This window comes from Oncorhynchus tshawytscha, linkage group LG05 (assembly GCF_018296145.1).
Source record: "Oncorhynchus tshawytscha isolate Ot180627B linkage group LG05, Otsh_v2.0, whole genome shotgun sequence".
Taxonomy (NCBI): Eukaryota; Metazoa; Chordata; class Actinopteri; order Salmoniformes; family Salmonidae; genus Oncorhynchus; species Oncorhynchus tshawytscha.
The window spans coordinates 62,011,024-62,037,159 of NC_056433.1; the positions used below are offsets into that span (position 1 = coordinate 62,011,024).

The 26,136-nt window shown below is 44.5% G+C and overlaps 1 protein-coding gene across 1 annotated transcript; it reads right to left on the reverse strand.

Moving 5' to 3' along the window:
- Nucleotides 1-45: 45 nt before the first annotated feature.
- Nucleotides 46-16,856, reverse strand: LOC112251056 (protein-glutamine gamma-glutamyltransferase K). The gene is made up of 14 exons (XM_024421726.2): nt 16,569-16,856; nt 13,864-14,153; nt 13,564-13,755; nt 4,866-5,117; nt 4,389-4,507; nt 4,148-4,255; nt 3,815-3,992; nt 3,569-3,707; nt 3,233-3,425; nt 2,848-3,001; nt 2,432-2,716; nt 2,155-2,315; nt 1,864-2,000; nt 46-1,701 (listed from the first exon to the last, which is right to left on the reverse strand). Exons 2-14 carry the CDS (start codon nt 14,150-14,152, stop codon nt 1,557-1,559), a joined length of 2,352 nt encoding a protein of 783 aa, XP_024277494.1. The 5' UTR covers nt 14,153; nt 16,569-16,856; the 3' UTR covers nt 46-1,556.
- Between the last annotated feature and the right edge of the window lie 9,280 nt (nt 16,857-26,136).

Here is a 26,136-nt window from a genome sequence, read left to right on the forward strand (position 1 = left end):
ATCCTCTCGCTCGCTCTCTCACACATACAGAATAAGGGCAAAATATTGAAGTGAAATCATTTACTTACATGGTATAATACAGTATACAAATGTAAATATCACAAATACAATATCTTTTCTGTTTTCAAACAGTTAAAGCAGTTGCAGACTACTGTTTGTGATGTAGCTGCCGTTACATCAGTTTGTGACACTTCAGGGTTGTTAATTTTGTTAAATGCCAAAGCTGCCATTTAGAAAAGCTAGCAGATTTTACTACAAAACCTGGGCTGGAGCATCTTTAACTTGACTTCATAATACACTCATATTCATCAATTTCACATAGAATTACTTTTAGACAGTTACACTGTCGTGCATAAATACAGGTGGATATACAGGTAACTGCCAAAATAAAGGAAACACCAACATAAAGTGTTTTAATAGGATGTTGGGCCACCACGAGCTGTCAGAACAGCTTCAATGTGCGTTGGCATAGATTCTACAAGTGTCTGGAACTCTATCGGAGGGATGCGACACCAATCTTTAACAAGAAATTCCATAATTTGGTGTTTTTTGATGGTGGTGGAGGATGCTCTCAGGCACTGCTCCAGAACCTCCCATAAGTGTTGGGTTGAGATCTGGTCACTGAGACGGTGATAGCATATGGTTTACATCATTTTCATGCTCAACAAACCATTCAGTGCCCACTCGTGCCCTGTGGATGGGGGCATTGTCATCCTATGAGGGCATAACCATGGTAGCAAAATAATGGGCAACTTGGCCTGCCCAGAATTTTTATACATGACCCTAAGCATAACGGGATGTCAATTGCTCAGGAACCACACCTGTGTGGATTCACCTGCTTTCAATATACAATGTATTCCTCATTTACTCAAGTGTTTCCTTTATTTTGGCAGTTACCTGTATGTTTAAAAGAACTGATCTCTTAAAATCAACAATGTTTTACGAATTAATAACACCATAGCATTATTCAAATGTAGAGTGTAAGGTAACACATACCCCTTCTAATAAGTGTTAGAAAATAATATCTGAGAAAAAGCTGATTGTGTCATAGATATACAATGCTCTGGCAACATAACAAACCACTGTACACAGTATTTGTGCTTTACTGCACAGCATACTAAACAAACATTATTGTTCCCATGTGTCATATACTGTAGCTTGTGCTCTGTTCAGTAGATAAGATACATTTTGAAATGTCATGCAATTATACAAGTTCTAATACCAATCTTGTAAAGACTGCAAACATATGCTTAGTTACTTTCCAAGGCACATTATACAGGTCCAATCTGATGTTGAGTGGAAGGGATGAAAAAACTTTACAATATAAGGGACAGGAATCCTCAAGTGGAAACATATGATGATTGAAAAGGTTTGTCTTGGTGTTTGGTTTTCCTGTGTCTCAAACTTAGACTGTACTTTCAAACATCATAATGAACTCAACAGCAACATTAGTGCTCTGGTATGGAAGAGGAGAGGGTGGTGACGTCTTCTGTCATCCACAGTGATTATGCCTCAATAGTAAAGCAGACCAAAAGGGGTCTATGGTGTCCAAAGGCTCATTTCTCCTTGACATCAATGTTGGCGACGCCGTGAACTTGTGTGAGCTGCTTACAGTCCAGAGAAGCCACCAGTTTCCTGGATCCAGGCAGAGTAGGAACAAAGTGTTCCGTCAGAGTCACAGAGGAGCGACTGGCCACGTCACTGAGAGAGGAAATGAGAGAGACACTCAGACCTGTGCTTGTTCAGAACATAAAAGAACAGTGACAACATACGTCACACATTGTGCACCTTCAGAGTCATAAGGACTAAAGCCGTGCTTAGATGAAGCTACAGATAATGAACAGAATTATAATTGTTTCTCACCCAACAGCGATCTGTCGAACACTCTGCAGGCCCAGTCCCTCCACATGGAACACCACTCCCTTTAGTGTGCGTGGCAGAGGGTTAGTGAAGAAAATCTCAGCCGCCATCTTTTTCCCCACCACAGCCTCCCCTACCGGCTAGGAGGGAAAAGTATAGGAAACTGTTACCACTACAGAACATCTCTGAATCATATTATCAGTAGACAATATCAGACACAGAGAAAGACAGATTATATACAGAAAGAAAAATGCTGTAGATAGGATTAATTCAGTCTGTGTAGTTTTGTCTCACCTTAATGATGAGGTCAGGGGTGCGGAGGCGGAAGCTGAACTGAGTGGCAAGGACCTGCTGTGTCTCAGTGACCCGGACTGAGAGGGTCAGCATCAGAGCAGCCTGGTCCACTAGCTGGTCCTGATAGTGCTGGTACTCAAGGATCCACTCCAGGGTCTTCACTGTTAGGAGAGGGGGACAGGACAGAACTAGGGATCAGAAACACCTGGGCATGCAATACATAACACTGTCTGACTGAACGTCACTGATGTGTAATACAATATATTCATTGGCTCACCTTCATTGGCTAGCAGCTCCACCGGCTTTTCGTCCTTCTTGACGGTGGCCTTGAGCACGCCAGTGTAGTACATGACTGCCACCTGGCTGTGGAGGTTGATAGTGCGTGGTAGAGAACTAGCATTTCGCATGACAATGTTCAGTTCTGCATCTCCCCCCATGCGTGGCCCCTCCCCATCCATGGTCACCTCTATTGATATATCCTCAGCGATTGGAGAGGAGTAGGTATCTGGTTTGGAACCATAGCGACTGGCAGTCTCCACAGCAATGCGTTCCTCTTCTGTGCCTGATAGAATGACAATAAAGTGGGAATTAATGCATTTTACCTGTTGGGTGCTTGCCCTGTACAGGAGTCTGCTTGTATACGTGTGTAATAAAACAATGAATGTCAGTGTTTGCACAGCTATGTGAAGCTACCTTCTGGGTGCTTGTAAAGGTGTGTGATATCGTTGCGTTCATCTGAGCCCACAGCCTTGGTGCTGATACAGTGGCCCACTGCATTCTTCTCACTGTGGATCTGGGTGAAGGTGCCATCCAGGTTCCTCTGCCAGTATATCTTATCACTGTTCACCTACAGGACAGGTACAGCAGGAAGAGAAAGGTAGAGATGGTCGAGATGGAGGACAGCTGAGACTGACAGGGGCATGTGAGGTCATCACTGTGCATCTGAGATAGACAGAAGATTATTTGTGAAACGTACCCTGTTAGCATGGAAAGCTGAAGTCAAGCAGAGAGAGGTGTGATAATTACATCTCAGGAAAGACAAAGAAAGAAAGAGGAAGACACACTAGGCTAGACTGACCTCGGCAAAGATGAAGGGTGAGTCATGTTTGAGGAACACTTGTCCATTGCGGATGGCGGTGATGGAGGCAGGGCCGCAGCGGAAGGTGCCCTGGCTGGTCTCCTGGGGGGTGGAGTCTACCGCCTGCCAGCCACCATGACCTGGTGGCAAGTCTGGACGAGCCATCCAACAGTCGTTCCACACGTGGAAGTTCCTAAAGACAGAAATGATGGAGGGATGGGTTATAATTTAGATGGAATCTAGTAAATCCATATTGTAAGAGTGGTGTGTGATGACATGACTAAGATGATACACTGAATGAGATATTGTGTCAGAGTGTGACTGTATTCTACTAACCAGATGGAGTCAGTGTTGAGGTGATCTATAGACTCCAAATTCTCATTGAAGTACACGTCTGTTGTCAGGGAGACATCTGTGTCATGGGCAGAGTTGAAGTTGGACACACTACGGGAGGGAATGCCCAAACACCTCAATACTGAAAGAGATAGGATGGTGAGAGGATAGGGGTCCATGCATATCAACCTAGCACCCTCTCATAAAAGTAATTTGATCATGTACAAACACACACATACAGTAACTAACCTGTGGTAGTGACCCCAGAGAAGACCCAACACTGGCCATATCTGACTGGTATGCCTCCGTCCTTCTGGTACTTCTTCAGGATGTCCACACTGCCACTCCAGGCTGTAGGGGAAGTCCCTCCCACATACTTCCCTGACCAATTACCCTCCACGACCCCACAATCATCTGGGGAGTTGATCTGGGATGAAGGAGATTACAGGTTCACATTGGATTCAGTTTAGAGTTGGAATAAGGAGGTGCCAGTTTGGTTGGACATTGATTGGACTTAGAAGTGATGTTAGAGGTAATAGTGTGAGGTTTTTAAGACACCTTGTGTTTGCGAGGAGAACTCACCATGGCTGAAATGACTCGGACCACATTGACAGGGTCTCCCCAGCCTGAGGGGGGGGTTACACTCTTCTCCAAAACATACAGACAGGCATCCAGGATCCCCTCATCAAACTGAGAAATAGGGAGGTAGAGATGGAAGGAGAGAGAGAGAAGCATTGACAATGATAGAAATGAGTTAGTTGGGTCTGACTTACTCAGGCCACATTTTCCCATCACCTGACTGACAATCTTTATGTTCCTTCACCTGTCCATAGTTCCATGTTCTTGCACCAATCTGCTTCTCTGTGCCATAGTAAAGCCTGCCGACATCATTCAGGACATACTCATTCTTCTCATCCTCATCGTCCATGTACACCGTGTCATCTGATGAAGAGAGAGAGAGCGGTCAGATTCAGTTATTCAAAAATAAAACAATTCCATGTCATGTCATCAGCCTGAAATAAGGGTGGAGTGGACTATGGAGAGTCTCTGAGCTTACAGAAGGGTGTAAGACTAGATCTTCTGAATGACACATATTTCCTTTACACAAATATATGGCTTACCTGACCGGTTAGATTATGTTTCATTATACCACCCAGAGATCTATTATGTTGGGTGTGAGTATTATCTTTAAGAGTCAGTGGGCTGAGAACAGGGATAAGCTCTCTTTGTATTAACTAATTTAATATATCTCTCTCTCTCTCTCTCTCTCTCTCTCTCTCTCTCTCTCTCTCTCTCTCACCTTCACACCAAGGGTTAAACAGCATGCGGATGTCATTCCCTGGGTCATGTGTAGATGTGGCCTTGCCCTTCGGGCTATGCGTTGCCACAGTGAGCTGGTATCGGCCAATCATGGCAGTGGGCTGGGAGTTAACAGACAGCTTGATCCTGTTGCCGTCCCGTTTCACGATCTTGGCCTCCCAACGGTCATCCTCCAGCTCCTCAACCAATGGGATGATGACATGGGTGCCCTTTGCCACTGTAGGCAGGGATCCTGTCCCATAAACACACAGACATATTACTCAGTCGGATAAGAACAAAATGTGGTGTAATTCTGTGGTGCAATATCTCTTACTCCTATTTTAACAGAATGTATCACTTTTTGCAAAAAATGACATGAAGTTGCTGTCATTTGTTGCTATCATGAAAAAAATGTTGGCAAAGCTGCCAAAAACAAGAGTTGCATATCGTAATAAAACTTTTCACAGACACACGTTAGCTCATTTCCTGTACTTAGTTATAAACCCCATCAATGTATTCCCTCCCAAAGGAGTTCTACAGTGCCTTGCAAAAGTATTCATCCCCCTTGGCGTTTTTCCTATTTTGTTGCATTACGACCTGTAATTTAAATGGATTTTTATTTTGATTTCATATAATGGACAATACACAAAATAGTCCAAATTGGTGAAGTGAAATAAAAAAATAAAAAACACGTTTCAAAAAATTCAAAATAATATATACTGAAAAGTGGTGCGCACATATGTATTCACCCCCATTGCTATGAAGCCCCTAATTAAGATCTGGTGCAACCAATTACCTTCATAAGTGACATAATTAGTTAAAATAAAATCCACCTGTATGCAATCGAAGTGTCACATGATCTGTCACATGATGTCAGTATATATACACACCTGTTCTGAAAGGTCCTAGAGTGTGCAACACCACTAAGCGGCACCATGAAGACCAAGGAGCTCTCCAAACAGGCCAGGGTCAAAGTTTTAGAGAAGTACAGATCAGGGTTGGGTTATAAAAAAATATCAGAAACTTTGAACATCCCTCAGAGCACCATTAAATCCATTATTAAAAAATGGAAAGAATATGGCACCACAACAAACCTGCCAAGAGAGGTAGGCCCACCCAAACTCACAGAAGAGGCAAGGAGGGCATTAATCAGAGAGGCAACAAAGAGACCAAAGATAACCCTGAAGGAGCTGCAAAGCTCCACAGCAGAGATTGGAGTATCTCTCCATAGGACCACTTTAAGCCGTACACTCCTCCAGAAAAAAAGCCATTGCTTAAAGAAAAAAATAAGCAAACACGTTTGGTGTTCGCCAAAAGGCATGTGGGAGACTCCCCAAACATATGGAAGAAGGTACTCTGGTCAGATGAGACTAAAATGTATATTTTTGGCCATAAAAAACCCCACTATGTCTGGTGCAAATCCAACACCTCACATCACCCCGAGAACACCCTCCCCACAGTGAAGCATGGTGGTGGCAGCATCAATGCTGTGGGGATGTTTCTCATTGGCAGGGACTGGGAAACTGGTCAGAATTGAAGGAATGATGGATGGTGCTAAATACAGGCAAATTCTTGAGGGAAACTTGTTTCAGTCTTCTAGAGATTCGAGACTGGCACGGAGGTTCACCTTCCGGCAGGACAATGACCCTAAGCATACTGCTAAAGCAACACTCAAGTGGTTTAAGGGGAAACATTTACATGTATTGGAATGGCCTAGTCAAAGCCCAGACCTCAATCCAATTGAACATCTGTGGTATGACATAAACATTGCTGTACACCAGTGGAACCCATCCAACTTGAAGGAGCTGGAGCAGTTTTGCCTTGAATGGGCAAAACTTCCAGTGACTAGATGAGCCAAGGTTATATAGACATACCAAAAAGACTTGCAGCAGTAATTGCTGCAAAAGGGGGCTCTACAAAGTATTGTCTTTGGGGGGTGAATAGTTATGCACGCTCAAGTTATCTCTTGTTTGTTTCACAATAACACATATTTTGCATCTTCAAAGTGGTAGGCATGTTGTGTAAATCAAATTATACGAACCCCCCCAAAAAATCCATGTTAATTCCAGGTTGTAAGGCAACAACCCTTCCCACAACTACTTTCTGGGAATGGTAAAGGACAGTTGCTTGGCTTTGGAACATTCTCAGCACATTTAAGGAACTTCACAAAAAAACTGAATATTCATGGTGTTTTATTACTTTAACAGAATGTTTTCTAAAAGTTCAAACATGGCTACATTTAAACAGTTCTCTGAAATCAAATAAATCAGAGAATGTTAAGAAACAATGTTCTTCTGTAGGAATTTCAGTACTTCATCATGTTTCCTACAGGTTTCCTCATGGTTCTATTTAAAGCCATGTTCTCAAATTGTTCCTAGAACGTTAAGAAAACTGTCCATAAAACCACAAGAAACTTCTGTTATTTTAAAACAAACATTCTGTTCTCAGCATCAACAAAACTCTCTCTATTCTCTATCATGTTAAGTGTGTTCAGGTGTGTTGGCCACACCCACTAATTGGCCATACCTGATCTTAATGAGTGCATGTTTTCTTGAAATGGGGTCCCCCCACCTGGATGTCTAGGTCCTAATTGAAAGGAAAACCCCAAAACCAGCAGACACTAGGCCAGCGTTTCCAAAACTCGGCCCTGGGGACCCCAAGTTGTGCACATTTTGGTTTTGGCCCTAGCATTACACAGCTGATAAAAAATAATCAAATCTTGATGACTAGTTGATTATTTGAATCAGCTGTGTAGTGCTAGGGCCAAAACCAAAACGTGCACCCTTTGGAATCCTCAGGACCGAGTTTAGGAAACCCTGCACTAGGCACTCCACGGAATGATTTAGACACCCCAGGAGTAGACTGAAACGAACAGCTTTGTGCAGTTTCATTTGAAAAGTATTCAGACCCCTTCCTTTTCCCACAATTTTTGTTACGTTACAGCCTTGTTATAAAATTGATTACATCGTTTTTTAGCCTCATCAATCTACACACAATACCCCATAATGATAAAGCGAAAATTGTTTTTTAGAAATGTTGGCAAATTTATGAAAAAATAAAAAATAATAATAAGTATTCAGACCCTTTGCTATGAGACTCGAAATTGAGCTCAGGTTCATCCTGTTTCCATTGATCAACCTTGAGATGTTTCTACAACTTGATTGGACTCCACCTGTGGTATATTCAATTGATTGGACATGATTTGGAAAGGCACACACCTGTCTATATAAGGTCCCACAGTTGGCAGTACATGTCAGAGCAAAAACCAAGCCAAGAACCCAATGGTCACTCTGACAGAGCCCGAGAGTTTCTCTGTGGAGATGGGAGAACCTTCTCAGCTTTGACTTGAACCCGATCGAACTTCTCTGGAGAGACCTGAAAATAGCTGTACAGTGACACTTCCCAGCCAACCTGACAGCTTGAGAGGATATGCAGAGAAGACTCCCCAAATATAGGTGTGCCAAGCTGGTAGTGTCATACCCAAGAAGACTCGAGGCTGTAATCGCTGTCAAAGGTGCTTCAACAAAGTACTGAGTAAAGCGTCCGAATACTTATTTAAATGTAATATTTCAGTCTAAAAAACATTTTTTTCATTATGGGGTATTTCTATTTGTTACAGATCACCATTAGGCAGCAGCTACTCTTCATGGGGTGCGGCAAAACTAAGGCAGTTATACATTAACAATAGATTTCACAACATATTAAGTGTGTGCCCTCAGGCCCCTACTCTACTACCACATATCTACAACACAAAATCCATGTGTACGTGTGTGTATTGTACATATGTTTGTATGCATGTGTCTGTGCCTTCACAGTCCCTGCTGTTCCGTAAAGGTATATTTTTAAATCAAATTTTTACTGCTTGCATGGGTTACTTGATGTGGTATAGAGTTCATGTAGTCATGGCTCTATGTAGTACTGTGCACCTCCCATAGTCTGTTCTGGACTTGGGGACTGTGAAGAGACCTCTGGTGGCATGTCTTGTGGGTATACATGGGTGTCCAAACTGTGTGCCAGTTGTTCAAACAGACAGCTCTGTGCATTCAACACCTCTCACAAATACAAGTAGTAAATTAAGTCAATCTCTCCTCAATTTTGAGCCAGGAGAGATTGACATGCTTATTATTATTGTTCGCTCTCTGTGTAAATCCAAGAGCCAGCCGTGCTACCCTGTTCTGAGCCAATTGCAATTTTCCTAAGTCCCTCTTTGTGGCACCTGACCACAGGACTGAACAGTAAACCAGGTACGACAAAACTATGGCCTGTAGGACCTGCCTTGTTGATAGTGCTGTTACGAATACAGAGCGGCGCTTTATTATGGACAGACTTCTCCCCATCCTAGCTACTGTTGTATCAATATGTTTTGACCATGACAGTTTGCAATCCAGGGTTACTCCAAGCAGTTTAGTCACATCAACTTGCTCAATTTCCACATGATTCATTACAAAATGTAGTTGAGATTTAGGGTTTAGTGAATGATTTGTCCCAAATACAATGCTTTGGTTTTTACTTTTTTATATTTAGGACTAACTTATTCCTTGCCATGCATTCTGAAATTAACTGCAGCTCTTTGTTAAGTGTTGCAGTCATTTCAGTCGCTGTGGTAGCTGACGTGTATAGTGTTGAGTCATGCGCATACATAGACACACTAGCTTTACTCAAAGCCAGTAGCATGTCGTTAGTAAAGATGGAAAAAAGTAAGGGATCTAGACAGCTGCCCTGGAAATATCTAATTCTACCTGGATTTTGTTGAAAAGGCTTCCGAACACCCTCTGTGGTGTGTTAGGCAGGTAAATCTTTATCCACAATATAGCAGGGGGTGTAAAGCCATAACACATACATTTTTCCAGCAAAAGACTATGAACAATAATGTCAAAATAATAACAATAACTAAACAGCGCCCACAATTTTTTTTTCGTACATTTCTCTCATTCAATCAACAGTCATTTGTGTAAGTGCTGTGCTTGTTCAATGTCCTTCCCTATAAACGTGCTGAAAGTCTATTGTCCATTTTTTTTACTGTAAAATAGCATTGTATCTGGTAAAACAATTTTTTCCAAAAGTTTACTAAAAGGTTGGTGTTGAAGGAATTGAATTCCCAATTACAATTAAACACTCTGTCAATTCATAAGAATTTGTAAGACCCTTATTTTATAGGAATGGACAGAGCCCGGTCTTAAAAGTCAAGTAACAGCCTTTATTCAAGAGAGTACTCAGTACACACACATTTTACCACAGGTTATAAACTGAAAATGACGTCAGCGTTTTCTAAATGTTCCGTCTCTTCTTGATACTGGTAGAAAGGCTCTATAGCTCTCAAGCCTTCCCTCCTCGCCTAGAGCCAAGGTCAGTCAGTGTAGATAAGCATTCTAGACAGTCTGGAGATATAGTTCATTCATCTGTACCAAGGAACAGACCGTCATTGTTCTAAACTCGTGACTACATTCACACACACATTATCTTCAGTACTGGGATCAAGAAAGAAAACTCATACATATACAGTAACATTTAGTATTCTGATTAGTACATATACAGTAACATAATAGTATTCTGATTAGTACATCCTGATTGAAATGTATACATAATTAGTCATTATAGATAAAAAATTCCCTTAACAGTTGGTAACAGGCTGATTGGTCGACTATTTGAGCCAGTAAAGGGGGCTTTACTATTCTTAAGTAAGGGATTGACTTTCGCTTCCCTCCAGGCCTGAGTGCACACACTTTCTGGTGGGCTTAAATTGAAGATATGGCAACTAGGAGTGGTAATATCGTTCGCTATTATCCTCAGTAATTTTCCATCCAAGTTGACAGACCTCGGTGGCTTGTCATTGTTAATAGACAACAATACCTTTTCACCTCTTCCACAAAATTACAATGCTTGTCTTTCATCATTTGTTCAGTTATACTTGCTGTCACGCCTGCTCCCGCTTTTCCCCCCGGCGCTCTAGGGCGCCAGGCTGCCCTGCACTACACACTCCTGCCACCATCATTTACGCACACCTGCCTTCCCTGGTCACGCGCATCAGCGATATTGGACTCACCTGGACTCACTCAATCACCTGTTTATTACCTCCCCTATATTTGTCAGTTCCCCAGCTCTGTTCCCGCTGCTGCATTGATTGTGATATGTCTGTGTTACCCGTGTGCTGACGCTGTTCCTGTCTCGTTCCCTATTAAATGTTTGACTCCCCGTATCTGAATCGCCTCTCCAGTGTCATCCTTGGGGGCTAAGATTCTCCAAGGCCGCCCATTTCATCCTTCTTCCCGAAGTTACCTTCAGCCAAGAAGACGGCCCAGCTTATGCTGCAGCACATCTTCCGAATCCATGGACTCCCGGTTGACATTGTCTCGGACCGGGGACCTCAGGTCTCATCCCAAATCTGGAAAGGCGTTCTGCACTCTTATCGGGTCGTGAGCCAGCCTGTCATCTGGGTTTCATCCCCAATCTAACGGCCAGTCGGAGCGAGCCAATCAAGATATGGAGACGGCACTCTGGGGTCTTGTTGCCAGTAATCGCATCACCTGGAGTCAGTAACTGATCCTGGTGGAATATGCCAGGAACACTCTCCCCTGCTTGGCTACTGGACTCTCCCCCTTCGAATGCTCCATGGGGGTATCAGCCCAGAGCAAGAAGTTGATGTGAACATACCTTCAGTCCAGATGTTCGTTCGCCGCTGTCGCCTTACCTGGCAAAGAGCTCGGCGGGTCTTCTCAAGACCACCTCCAGGTATCGTTGACAAACGGACCGCCACCGGACACTGGCTGCTCGCTATCGGGTTGGGCAGAGGGTATGGTTGTCCACTCGGGACCGACCCCTCCGGGTAGATTCACGAAAAACTAACCCGCCCGTTTCATTGGTCCTTTCCCCATTTTTAGAGTCATTATTCCCACTGCTGTTGCCCCGTACCCTCTGTGATCACCCTACTTTTCATGTGTCCAGGATTAAGCCCATGTCTCACAGTGGCCCTGCTCTGTTTCACCTGACCTTGTGATTGTCTCCACCCCCTCCAGGTATTGCTTATTTTCCCCGGTGTATTTATCCCTGTGTTTCCTGTCTCTCTGTGTGTCACGACTTCTACCGAAGTCGTTGCCTCTCCTTGTTCGGGCGGTGCTTGGCGGTCGACGTCACCGGTCTTCTAGCAATCATTGATCCATTTTTCATTTTCCATTGGTTTTGTCTTGTCTTCCTACACACCTGGTTTCAATCCCATTCATTACCTGTTGTGTATTTAACCCTCTGTTTCCCCTCATGTCTTTGTCAGAGATTGTTTTATGTTAGTGTTGTTTATGTTTGTATAGGTGCGCGACTGGTCCTCGTACCCATGTTAATTATGTATGTACATTTAGTGCTCGGAGCATGTTTAGCGGACATATATTAAAAAGTCTCCATTACATTCGTTGTACTCTCCTGCGCCTGACTTCCCTGCCACCTATACACATGACTCTGACACTGTGCCACTTTGTCTTGTCTGTTCAAGTCAACCAGCGTGTTTTTCTCGTGCTCGTGCTTTTTCTATTTTCTTTTGCTAGTCCCTTGACCCTTGCCTGTTTCTGGACTTTGTACCTGCCTGCCCTGACCTCGAGCCTGCCTGCCACACTGTACCTCCTGGACTCTGAACTGGTTTTGACCTTTTGCCTGTCCACGACCATTCTCTTGCCTACCCTTTTGGAATATAATACATATCAAAGAACATCTGCCTCCCGTGTCTGGGTCTGGCCTTGTGCCCTTATAGAAAACATTCAAGGAACCAGAGTAAAACCTCCCTGCAACCTATTAAAATAAACATTCCCAGGACAAGCAAGACTTTCACTTTTGTTCTCAGAACGTTTAAAAAACATGCAGTTTTACCAATCAGGAAACGTATGGCTTTGTTCCCACAACCAATGTTAAACCAAAAACATTCTGTACATTCCCAAAACTTCCAAGGAACCAAATGTGCTGTCCTGCCACAATAGGGTGTGCTTGAAAAAACAAGCAGCGAAACTATATCTTCCTCAAACACACACACACACACACACACACACACACACACACACACACACACACACACACACACACACACACACACACACACCTACAGTCCACCCACAGTATACTCATTCTAAAGCTCCATACAGTATCTGTCCTGCATGTTGCTGTTCTATAAATACCAGCATGGCGTAGATGGTGATTTGCTGCCTGTCTATTAATACACTGGCTACAACCCAGCAAGCTTAAGACACATCTCCTCATACAGTATGGTACACACTCATACTCTAAGATAAAGTTTACAATCAAGAAGCTGAAAGGGCATTGTGAATTGAGTTGGTGTGCTGGTTGGTGGTTATTAAAGCTGTTTATGGTAGGCGATAGTCTTCAGTGGAAAGAGGGGATTTGATCAGGACTGTGAGAAATTCTCCTCTAAAACACTGGAGACTTGCCACCAACCACATGGATGAATCAGTTACCATGGAGATAACCACCAAAACATAGTGGAGGCACAGGGCTTCAGAGACACAAGCACACACAAAGAAGCACACACGCTCATACCCGTAAACACACAACCACTTAAAGTTACTCTCAGAGTTCGCATGATTGATTATAAAGGGCTTGCTGTTATCATGTGCACTTATTAGCCCTAGGGATTCCCAGAAGGGGGACGACGAGGCCATTGAGTCATAGTAGCCTATCATGATTCTGCAGAATGTCTCACTGACCTGTCTTAAGCTCCAGGTGGAGTCTGTCTGTGTTGGGGTAGTAAGGTCGTGAGAGGTCAAGCCACATCATGAAGGTATTCCCCCTGCGGATGATGAGGTCATCACCATAGTAACGGTCTGTGTGATGCTCCAGGCGGTTCAGACCCATCTTGGTTTTCATCAGGTCTATGGACCGCACTGTCAACAACAGCTCTGAGACAGGGATATAATGAAGGAAGGCCATTTTAATGTCAACCATTTTGTCACAAATGCCACAACGTCTAGCGTAGTAATAATAATAGTTTTAAAAGAGTAAATTACCTTCGAGCTCACTTCCACCAGTGACTGGCTTGTCGCCATTCATCCCTGCATTGTTGTCGACATCCGGGATCCCAGTCACGACCATATCTGTGATGTCATCATCATCGCTCAGTCTTTGACAGCAGCAAGGACAGATCTTACGCAACCATTGTCGACATGCCCCCTCCTCTGTGTTCTCCTCCTCTGGTTCCTCCTTCTCTGGCTCATCCTGCCCCCATCCCAATGTGACTGATGGGAACCTACCCACATTAGACAGAGAGTGTCTGACTGACAGCATTTCCACAGGCATCCTGAGAATTAAAAAAAAACAGAGGAGCATGTATTGTTGTCATTTTGCTTGTGCTTAGTACTCTATCATCAATCCAGATCCATCCGATAACTTTTGAACAGATGTCATTATAATTGGTCAATTTGCATCACAAATCAAATGTTGTGCTCTTATGAGTGCATGAAAGCTAACTAGCATCTCCTTATCATGTGTGTATGTTGTTTTCCTGTCCTATTGCTCCTTCATCTAACTCTTTCATTCTCATCCAACTTTTTCATAATCCTCTTTGTAGAGGCCTATCCAGTCACTTCTTTAGTCCCTCTGAAAGTCTTTCCCACACTGTCTGCATTCTTGCCTCTCACTAACTGTTGCTACATAGTGACAGATCACAGTCTCAACGAGGTAACACTGGAAGAGGGCCGGCTCATTCCTTACCTACGTGCCAATGAGGACAATCAAAGAAAGGAGTGGAGAAATGGAAGATCAATTATAGGCAGAGAAAGAAAGGAATGCTTCTTCTTCATTACTAATACACAACACCTCTGCCCTCAGACTGAGAAACAACTGGGAAAGGGAGAGTGAGAAAATATTACACTGATTTTGAATTCATAATAGAAATTGAGCAACTGCTGAGATGTATAAGTGGAAAAGTGGGATATAGGAAATCTAACTAAAAATGGAAATACCTAACTACTGCAACAATAACTTGAATCCTGACACAAGCGGTATGTACATGGATATGTACACATACTGTACATTTCAAACACATAATATGTACACACACACACACACAAACCATTAAAGACATGCGGACACATGCTTATACATATACACAATGATAGGGTAAGAAGTACACCACCTGCCCCAGTGCCAAAAATATGAACGGGTTGAGGGCAGGATTGTACGGAATGGGAATGTGTTCCATTTGAGAATGGGTGAATGTCCAGCTTGCTGGGTGGCATTTAGCCATGTCCAGTAGACCTGCTCTGTGTTGTATCTAGCTTGTAAGTACAATATTATTACATACAGTGAACAGACGGAAAATGTACAATTAATGAATTGCCGCTAAGTGTGGAGGAGTGTACCTCAGAGCTTGAGTCACTGCAGCTAAATATTTTTTTATGACATTTTGTGAAACAAGGGAGGGCCAGAAACCACACCCCAATGCAATTGAGGAATCATTTTCACTTATCCAGAGCTGAACGAATATGCTCACCATCTAATCTGCCAGGAGTGAATGTTTTGCCTGTGGCTGTGAGCATGTTTCAGAAGTCTGTTGGTTAGGCATGGCTAGACTTTGACTGATACAAAGAAAGGAGTAGACCATTGAAGCATGAACTCTCACCTGGTAGACTTGATTACATACAGTACTGTACAGCAGTCACTGTTGATAGGGTTTGCCCTCAGGCTTGGATGCAGCTACAGTAGGTGGTATATGTGCAGTAGTGTCTAGTGTAGTAGATGTATGTATTTATATGGTAGATGTATGTATTTATATGATGAGGGTGGGACTGAAGAGAGCGGTTGAGATAGTCATACTGTAAGTCAAGTATTGTAGGCTGGTGAGGTGTATGCATGTGAGTGAACTCTTGCCTACAAGTGCCAAATATACTGTATATATACACATATATATTTATATTCCAGACTTTGCTATTGCTTGTTCTGAACTTTCTTAATTGCTTTATTTGGGGATTTGTGTGTATTGTTTTGTATTGTTAGGTATTACTGCACTGTTGGAGCTAGAAACATAAGCATTTCGCTGCACCTGCTATAACATCTGCAAAATCTGTGCACGACCAATGACAATTTATTTTTGAATGATTTGTTTCTTTGTTATTACCTTTCTGACATAATACTGCAGAAAACGAGCAATTAAAAATAGCAATTAAATAAGGCAGGTCACAAAATAACAGACCAATTCTCTATAACGACACACAGTAAGTACTATATCATACAATAAGCACAGACAATAATCTAGCTAATTACCACACCGTGTCATACTGTTTTTTTTTGTCCTTTTCCTTAGTCTCTGTTCTGTGAAAATCTGTTTTTCTATTCTTTAAATTACAATGTTCTTCAATGTGGACAAATACATTTGTTGTAACATTGGGAATCTATCTGACACTGAACAACTTGTATAGACTGCTGATAAAGCCACTAATTGATTGGCCAAACAAATTAGTTCAAGGTGCATGTTACTTTGCCAGAAACCAATCACAGGTGAACCCCGACCAAAGACATAGTTTCATCTCCCATCTTTTTCCTCAAACTGGATGAGATAATCTGTGACTCACGGTGTGAACAGAGACATAGTGAATTCTATTTCACAATGTGTCAAACACCACTAAGTTTAAAAACAGCAGGCTATCTGGATGAGAATTAATTGAATTCATGAATCATGATTTTAACTGTCAGACATTTACAGATATTCACTTACTTTGTAATCTATGTGTTGAGTTCTCCGATGGTTAGTGTTTGTTGAATCCCCACTGGCAGCCGCTGACTAAACAGTCCTGTGCGCAGGTCAAAATAATATCGCCGTGGTATGCTGTGCGTGTCCTCTCTTCTTCACAGATTGTGCAGTCTTCACACTGTGTTGAACTACTTAGTATCCTCTTTGAGAGAACTTTTAAACTCAAGATTATGAGATAGACAGGAGAAAAACATTCCTTGCCTCCTCATTCTCCTCCCCTAGTCCATTGATACAGTATGAAGTCAGTCAGTCTGGGCACTTTCCCCAAATTGGCCCATCCCATTTCCCATAATAGAATCAGTGCAGTGGCGTGTGTCCCGCTTAGTTGCTTACTGTAGCATTGTGTGTGTACATGTCAAACTATCTATTCAATGTCAAAATCTAAACCACGAATAGCCTAACTTGTGTCGAACCTTCAAACTAAACTCTCAGTCCACCGATGACTTTGACTTTTTCTAAAAGTAATAGACAATCTGATACTTTAAGCAAGCCTGACACCAAAGTGAATGGCTACACACATTTCAACACAGAAGAAAACAGTGAAAACTCCAGACAACCAGATGACAATGATAAAAAGAGGATAAAGGGAGGAAAAGGCATCATACACACACAGGGGATTTGTCATGAGACTGTTCACATGAAAGCAGTCATTTAATCAGGCAGGCTTCTATGCAACATGTCTCTCTACCACTGTGCTGTCTGAACACCAGTCAAGACAAATGGTTCCAAATTTGACACCCCCCAAACACATCTCAGATATTCACTTGTGATGTCACGCTCGCATCCATGTGAGCCCCTCAGAGTTGAATTTTCCATAAATCTTGTGACCCCAAGTTGAAAGTTGCCTCTGATTAAGTTAAAACAAACCCATCCAAACACAGATGAATGCTACACTTCAAACACTGAGCAGTCATTTTCGGACATGATATGTAACCACTGCAGTTTGAAAATGAGTTAAGACATTGTTAAGACATGTTGTATTTTATATTATAAAACAGTTAGCTCTGGCTGTGCATTCTGAGAGAATTCATGGGGATGCATGCTGTACATGTAAAAGTTGAACATATCTGAGACATACAATTGTGATGTAAGATCCCTATGGGTCTCTTTGAGTTTAAACATAATACATTTGTATCTCAAACATAGCTGTAACGGTTTTCTAGTGGTGATGAAAGAGAGTCGGACCAAACTGCAGCGTGTCGATTGCGATCCATGTTTAATATACCAAAGAAACACGAACTTACAAAAAAAACAATAAACGAAACCGAAACAGCCTATCTGGTGCAAACTAACAACGAGTACACATAGGACACTAAGGACAATCACCCACGACAAACTCAAAGAATATGGCTGCCTAAATATGGTTCCCAATCAGAGACAACGATAAGCACCTGCCTCTGATTGAGAACCACTCCAGACAGCCATAGACCTTGCTAGACAACCCATTAAGCTACAATCCCAATACCACCACCAAAACCCCAAGACAAACACACCACAATTACAAAAACCCCATGCCACACCCTGGCCTGACCAAATACATAAAAATAAACACAAAATACTTTGACCAGGGCGTGACAGAACCCCCCCCCTAAGGTGCGGACTCCCGAACGCACCTCAAAACAATAGGGAGGGTCCGGGTGGGCGTCTGTCCATGGTGGCGGCTCCGGCGCGGGACGTGGACCCCACTCCTTTAATGTCTTAGTCCCCTCTCCCTTCGTCCCTGGATAGTCCACCCTCGCCGCCGACCATGGCCTAGTAGTCCTCACCCAGAACCCCACTGGACTGAGGAACAGATCGGGACTGAAGGACAGCTCGGGACCGAGGCAGCTCGGGACTGAGGGGAAGCTCGGGAGTGAGAGAAAGCTCAGGAGTGAGAGAAAGCTCAGGAGTGAGAGAAAGCTCAGGAGTGAGAGAAAGCTCAGGAGTGAGAGGAAGCTCAGGAGTGAGAGGAAGCTCAGGAGTGAGAGGAAGCTCAGGAGTGAGAGGAAGCTCAGGAGTGAGAGGAAGCTCAGGAGTGAGAGGAAGCTCAGGCAGGTAGATATCTCTACCAGCTCCTGGCTGGCTGGTGGTTTCAGCAGATCCTGGCTGACTGGCAGATCCTGGCTGACTGGCAGATCTGGAAGAGTCTGGTTGACTGGCAGATCTGGAAGAGTCTGGTTGACTGGCAGATCTGGAAGAGTCTGGTTGACTGGCAGATCTGGAAGAGTCTGGTTGACTGGCAGATCTGGAAGAGTCTGGTTGACTGGCAGATCTGGAAGAGTCTGGTTGACTGGCAGATCTGGAAGAGTCTGGTTGACTGGCAGATCTGGAAGAGTCTGGTTGACTGGCAGATCTGGAAGAGTCTGGTTGACTGGCAGATCTGGAAGAGTCTGGTTGACTGGCAGATCTGGAAGAGTCTGGCTGACTGGCAGATCTGGAAGAGTCTGGCTGACTGGCAGATCTGGAAGAGTCTGGCAGACTGGCGGCGCCGGGCAGACTGGCGGCGCCGGGCAGACTGGCGACGCTGGGCAGACTGGCGGTGCTGGGCAGACTGGCGGTGCTGGGCAGACTGACGACGCTGGGCAGACTGACGACGCTGGGCAGACTGGCGGTGCTGGGCAGACTGGCGATGCTGGGCAGACTGGCGATGCTGGGCAGACTGATGGCGATGCTGGGCAGACTGATGGCGATGCTGGGCAGACTGATGGCGATGCTGGGCAGACTGATGGCGATGCTGGGCAGACTGGCGATGCTGGGCAGACTGGGGGCACTGGCGGCGCTGGGCAGACTGGCGGCACTAGCTGCTCCATATAGGCTGACAGCTCTGGCGGCTTCTTACAGACTGACCGCTCTGGCGGCTCCGTGCTGACTGGCAGCTCCTTGCAGACTGGCAGCTCCTTACAGACTGACAGCTCCGTGCAGACTGACAGCTCCGTGCAGACTGACAGCTCCGTGCAGACTGGCTGCTCCATGCAGACTGGCTGCTCCATGCAGACTGACAGCTCTGGCTGCTTCATGCAGACTGACAGCTCTGGCTGCTCCATGTAGACTGGCTGCTTCATGCAGACTGGCAGCTCGGGCTGCTTCATGTAGACTAACAGCTCTGGCTGCTCCATGCGGACTGACAGCTCTGGCTGCTCCATGTAGACTGACTGCTTCATGCAGACTGGCAGCTCGGGCTGCTTCCTGTAGACTGACAGCTCTGGCTCCTCCATGCAGACTGACAGCTCTGACTGCTCCATGCAGACTGACAGCTCTGGCTGCTTCATGCAGACTGGCAGCTCTGGCTGCTCTATGTAGACTGGCTGCTTCATGCAGACTGGCAGCTCGGGCTGCTTCATGTAGACTGACAGCTCTGGCTGCTCCATGCGGACTGACAGCTCTGGCTGCTCCATGCAGACTGACAGCTCTGGCTGCTCCATGCGGACTGACAGCTCTGGCTGCTCCATGCGGACTGACAGCTCTGGCTGCTCCATGTAGACTGGCTGCTTCATGCAGACTGGCAGCTCGGGCTGCTTCATGTAGACTGACAGCTCTGGCTGCTCCATGTAGACTGGCTGCTTCATGCAGACTGGCAGCTCTGGCTGCGCTGAACAGGCGGGAGACTCCTGCAGCGCTGTGTCGGAGGAAGGCTCTGGCTGCGCTAAACAGGCGGGAGACTCCGGCAGCGCAGGAGAGGAGAAAGGCTCTGGCTGCGCTAAACAGGCGGGAGGCTCCGGCAGCGCTGTAGAGGAGGAAGGCTCTGGCTGCGCTAAACAGGCGGGAGACTCCAGCAGCGCAGGAGAGGAGAAAAGCGCTGGCTGCGCTGAACAGGCGAGGCACACTGAAGGCCTGGTGCGTGGTGCTGGAACTGGTGGTACTGGATCGAGGACACGCACAGGAAGCCTGGTGCGGGGAGCTGCTACCGGAGGGCTGGGGTGTGGAGGTGGTACTGGATAGACCGGACCGTGCAGGCGCACTGGGGCTCTTGAGCACCGAGCCTGCCCAACCTTACCTGGTTGAATGCTCCCGGTTGCCCTGCCAGTGCGGCGAGGTGGAATAGCCTGCACTGGGCTATGCAGGCGAACCGGAGACACCGAGCGCAAGGCTGGTACCATGTAAGCCGGCCCAAGGAGACGCACTGGGGACCAGATGCGTAGAGCCGGCTTCATGGCATTTGGCTCGACGCTCAATCTAGCCCGGCCGATACGCGGAGCTGGAATATACCGAACCGGGCTGTGCACCCGCACTGGAGACACCGTGCGCTCCACAGCATAACACGGTGCCTGCCCGGTCTCTCCAGCCCCCGGTAAGCACAGGGAGTTTGCGCAGGTCTCCTACCTGGCATAGCCATACTCCCTGTAAGCCCCCCAAGAAATTTTTGGGGCTGACTCTCGGGCTTCCATCCGCTCTGCCGTGCTAGCTCCTCATAATGCCGCCTCTCTGCTTTTGCTGCCTCCAGCTCGGCTTTGGGGCGACAATAATCTCCAGGCTCATTCCAGGGTCCTTTACCGTCCAATTCCTCCTCCCATGTCCATAACTCCAGGTGGTGCAACCTCTCCCACTGTAGCTGCTGCTGCTCCTGCTGCTGCTGCCTCTGTTGCCTCTTCTCCTGTTGCTCCTTTGGGCGGCTACACTCCCCTGGTTTAGCCCAGGGTCCTCTCCCGTCGAAGATCTCCTCCCATGACCAGAAATCCTTGGTGAGCATCTCCTTTTTCGGCTGCTCCTGCCTGTTGACACGCCGCTTGGTCCGTTGGTGGTGGGTGATTCTGTAACGGTTTTCTAGTGGTGATGAAAGAGAGTCGGACCAAACTGCAGCGTGTCGATTGCGATCCATGTTTAATATACCAAAGAAACACGAACTTACAAAAAAAACAATAAACGAAACCGAAACAGCCTATCTGGTGCAAACTAACAACGAGTACACATAGGACACTAAGGACAATCACCCACGACAAACTCAAAGAATATGGCTGCCTAAATATGGTTCCCAATCAGAGACAACGATAAGCACCTGCCTCTGATTGAGAACCACTCCAGACAGCCATAGACCTTGCTAGACAACCCATTAAGCTACAATCCCAATACCACCACCAAAACCCCAAGACAAACACACCACAATTACAAAAACCCCATGCCACACCCTGGCCTGACCAAATACATAAAAATAAACACAAAATACTTTGACCAGGGCGTGACAATAGCCCTTATCACATGATAGTGAGATATCTCATAACTTGATGCTTCACATTTCTCAACATTCATCTCAAATTATTTTGTAGAAATGTCAATTAAATTAATTTCTGTATGTCAACAGTGAGGGTAAGTATTTATCATGAATTAATAGTTTTAGTGGAATGGCTCTTAGGACCCAGGTTCACGTACCATGGAGATGAAACGCAAACTTATAGGCAATCGTTGCCAGAATTTCCTAATGACTCAGAATGAATACAGCGTGTCACTAGAATTCAACCCTACATAGATTAACCACACACTTTATTTTATCACTTAACTTTAACAGTTGTGGATTGTGCCAGTATATGTATATTTACCCAAATTGTTAACTTACACAATAGTGGGGGTCACTGTGAATCCATGTCCCCACACAAGTGGAATAAATGGTGGAAAAGAGACACAAAACACCACCCCTCTAAAAAACCACCCCTCTGCTTCTCACATACATGCATGCCCACAAACATAGACACACACAAACATATTCTGCTGATGGTAGTATGTCGGGAATAGGGGGGTTGCCCCTAGACACTGATCTAATGTCAGTTCTCCGTTTAGAATAGTTATGAATAAGGATTTGGGGGTAGGATAAGCTTATCCTAGATCTGTGTCTAAGGGAAACTTAGAATGTGCCCTGCCATTTGCCCAATCAGATCAGGAGGTCAGTGACTTAGGGCAGTAGCTTGGACAACTCAGATTGGATGTTGGCAATCTGAGTGACAGGGTTGCCACTAACATCAAGGCCGGTCAGCTTCAGGCAGTAAGTCAGGGGTTGAATGTCAGAGAGTTTAGATATTGATGCATATTAAGTTAAAAGAAAATGACAACAACTCTAACAGTATTAAAAAGATTGCAATGTATTACCACAATAAAACTGATCAAAAGAGAAAGGCAAGGAGACTGTTGGTCTTCTAGGACACTTCTTCCAACTTGGGGAGATGGTACAGTCCTACTCTTCCTGGGGTCCAAACACATTAAGGCACTTGATGTCACACATAAAACAAAAGATGAAATAATACATCATATAACATTATTACACCACTACAAACAGTTGAAGTCGGAAGTTTACATACAACTTAGCCAAATACACTTAAACTCAGTTTTTCACTATTCCTGACATTTAATCCTAGTAAACATTCCCTGTATTAGGTCAGTTGGGATCACCACTTTATTTTAAGAATGTGAAATGTCAGAATAATAGTAGAGAGAATGATTTATTTCAGATTTCCGAGTGGGTCAGAAGTTTTACATACACTCAATTAGTATTTGATAGCATTTCCTTTAAATTGTTTAACTTGGGTCAAATGTTTCGGGTAGCCTTCCACAAACTCCCCGCAATAAGTTGGGTGAATTTTGGCCTATTCCTCCTGACAGAGCTGGTGTAACCGAGTCAGGTTTGTAGGCCACCTTGCTCGCACACGCTTTTTCAGTTCTGCCCACAAATTTTCTATGGGATTGAGGTCAGGGCTTTGTGATGGCCACTCCAATACCTTGACTTTGTTGTACTTAAGCCATTTTGCCACAACTTTGGAAGTATGCTTGGGGTCATAGTCCATTTGGAAGACCCATTTGCGACCAAGCTTTAACTTCCTGACTGATACTTGAGATGTTACTTCAATATATCCACATAATTTTCTCTCCTCGTGATGCCATCTATTTTGTGAAGTGCACCAGTCCCTCCTGCAGCAAAGCACCCCTACAACATGATGCTGCCACCCCCGTGCTTCATGGTTGGGATGGTGTTCTTCGGCTTGCAAGCCTCTTCCTTTTTCCTCCAAACATAACAATGGTCATTATGGCCAAACAGTTCTATTTTTGTTTCATCAGACCAGAGGACATTTCTCCAAAAAAATATGATTTTTGTACCCATGTGCAGTTGCAAACCGTCACCTGGCTATTTTATGGCGGTTTTGCAGCAGTGGCTTCTTCCTTGCTGAGCAGCCTTTCAGGTTATGTCGATATAGGACTTGTTTTACTTTGGAAATAGATACTTTTGTGCCTGTTTCCTCCAGCATCAACACAATTACTTTTGCTGTTGTTCTGGATTTGCACTTTTCACACCAAGTAAACAATTGTTGGAAAAATTACTTATGTCATGCAAAAAGTAGATGTCCTAACCAACTTGCCAAAACTGTAGTTTGTTAACAAGAAATTTGTGGAGTGGTTGAAAAACAAGTTTTAATGACTCCAATCTAAGTGTATGTAAACTCCCGACTTCAACTGTATCTACAATACAAAATGTATAATACCACCATACAACAATATTACAATGTACATGTGTGTAGAGTGCGTGTTCTAGTGTTCATGTGTGTATGTGTGTCTGTACCTGTGTGTGTGTGTCTCTTCACAGTACCCGCTGTTCCATAAGGTTCATTTTTATCTGTTTTTTTTATCTGATTCTACTGCTTGTATCAGTTACCTGATGAGGAATAGAGTTCTATGTAGCCGCGGCTCTATTTAGTACTGTGCTCCTCCAATGGTTTGTTCTAGACTTGGGGATTGTGAAAAGACCTCTGGTGTTATGTCTTGTTTGGTATGCATGGGTGTCCGAGCTGTGTGCTAGTAGTTTAAACAGACAGCTCGGTGCATTCAGCTTGTCAAAACTTCTTACTACTAGTTTATGACAAGTTTCCAATAGTCATAGATCGATACAAAACCAAACATACACACAACACTCAAAGTGTGTACTTACATTTGCTCTGAGGCTCCAGCAGTTGGTTGCAGGACTGTAGTTCAGACTACAACACAGAGGTATTTTCCATCGACAGCTCACTCATATCACAGACAGAAAAGATGCTGAGGTGTTTTTCCAATCAGTAAACAGAAAGTCTGATATACCACAGAACCTTCTAAAGTGTGGATATTCTATATTCATACACACACTGTTCCCGAAGAGTTCCTAGTCAGTGGCACAATACCTACACCAACTTTCAGACGGACCTGGGAAAGATTGAGACAATTATGTGAGGTGAGGCTAGAGGGCAGTACAGAGCAAGTTTCAAAGTCTCAGTCGCACACACGCCCATCTCAGACATCTTCACACAGACAATACACATGAGCACGTTCCTAACACAGACAGTACATACGAGCATATTATCTCTGTGTATGGAGCACAGTCTCTGTGAGTGTGTTTCTCAGTCCAGTGCACAGCCAGGTTGTGTTTATTACTGATGTCACCGATAGTCCAAGAAAACTCACAGATCTGGCACCATGTTAAGGTACACCGAAGAGTGTGTTTGGATGCATGTGTATAACGTCATATGTTGCATAACATCATCTCACATTGAGCATGGGCTATCTCTAAGACAGGTTCAGCAAAGATCCCTGCATGGTACTGTGTTACAATAGCAGAGATGTAGAGATAAAGTCATTCTCTATGTGTCTGTAAAAGTTCCTTGGTTTCTTTCTCAACCCAGCCTTCCAGTGACACATTTCAGAGATATGAAGAGCTCTAATCAATAAGAGGCATGCTAATAATGATGAAACCTACAGTAGGCTTCAATACAGGGATGAGAATGGAATGAAAAACAAACACAGTGAGCACTAAGCAGCACAAAAGGAAAGTATTTAACACTAAAACTGCGAAAGCAGTTATTTGGACTGCTCATGAATGTGAAAAAAAAAGTATTACTCTGCCATTAAAGTCATGCCCGTTGACGTTATCCACCCAATCAATGGATCAGAGATTGAATCTAGTACTGAAAGCATAAGCTACAGCTAGCTAGCATTGCAGTGCATAAAATGTGTTGAGTAGTCGACTTAAACAGAGAGAAAGACAATAGTTTAACAGTTTTGAAAAACATTTTTTATCCAAAATGAAGGAGAAGCAGACGAGCTAAATAACGAGCCTACCAGACGAGCTAAATAGCTTCTATGCTCGCTTCGAGGCAAGTAACACTGAAACATGCATGAGAGCATCAGCTGTTCCGGACGACTGTGTGATCACGCTCTCCGCAGCCGATGTGAGTAAGACCTTTAAACAGGTCAACATTCACAAGGCCACAGAGCCAGACGGATTACCAGGATGTGTACTCCGAGCATGCGCTGACCAACTGGCAAGTGTATTCACTGACATTTTCAACCTCTCCCTGTCTGAGTCTATAATACCAACATGTTTCAAGTAAGACCACCATAGTCCCTTGCCCAAGAACACTAAGGTAACCTGCTGTCACGACTTCCACCGAAGTCGGTTCCTCTCCTTGTTCGAGCGACGCTCGGCAGTCGGCGTCACCGGTCTTCTAGCCATCGTCAATCCACTTTTCATTTTCCATTTGTTTTGTCTTGTTTTCCTACACACCTGGTTCTCATTCCCCTCATTAAGTTTTGTGTATTTAACCCTCTG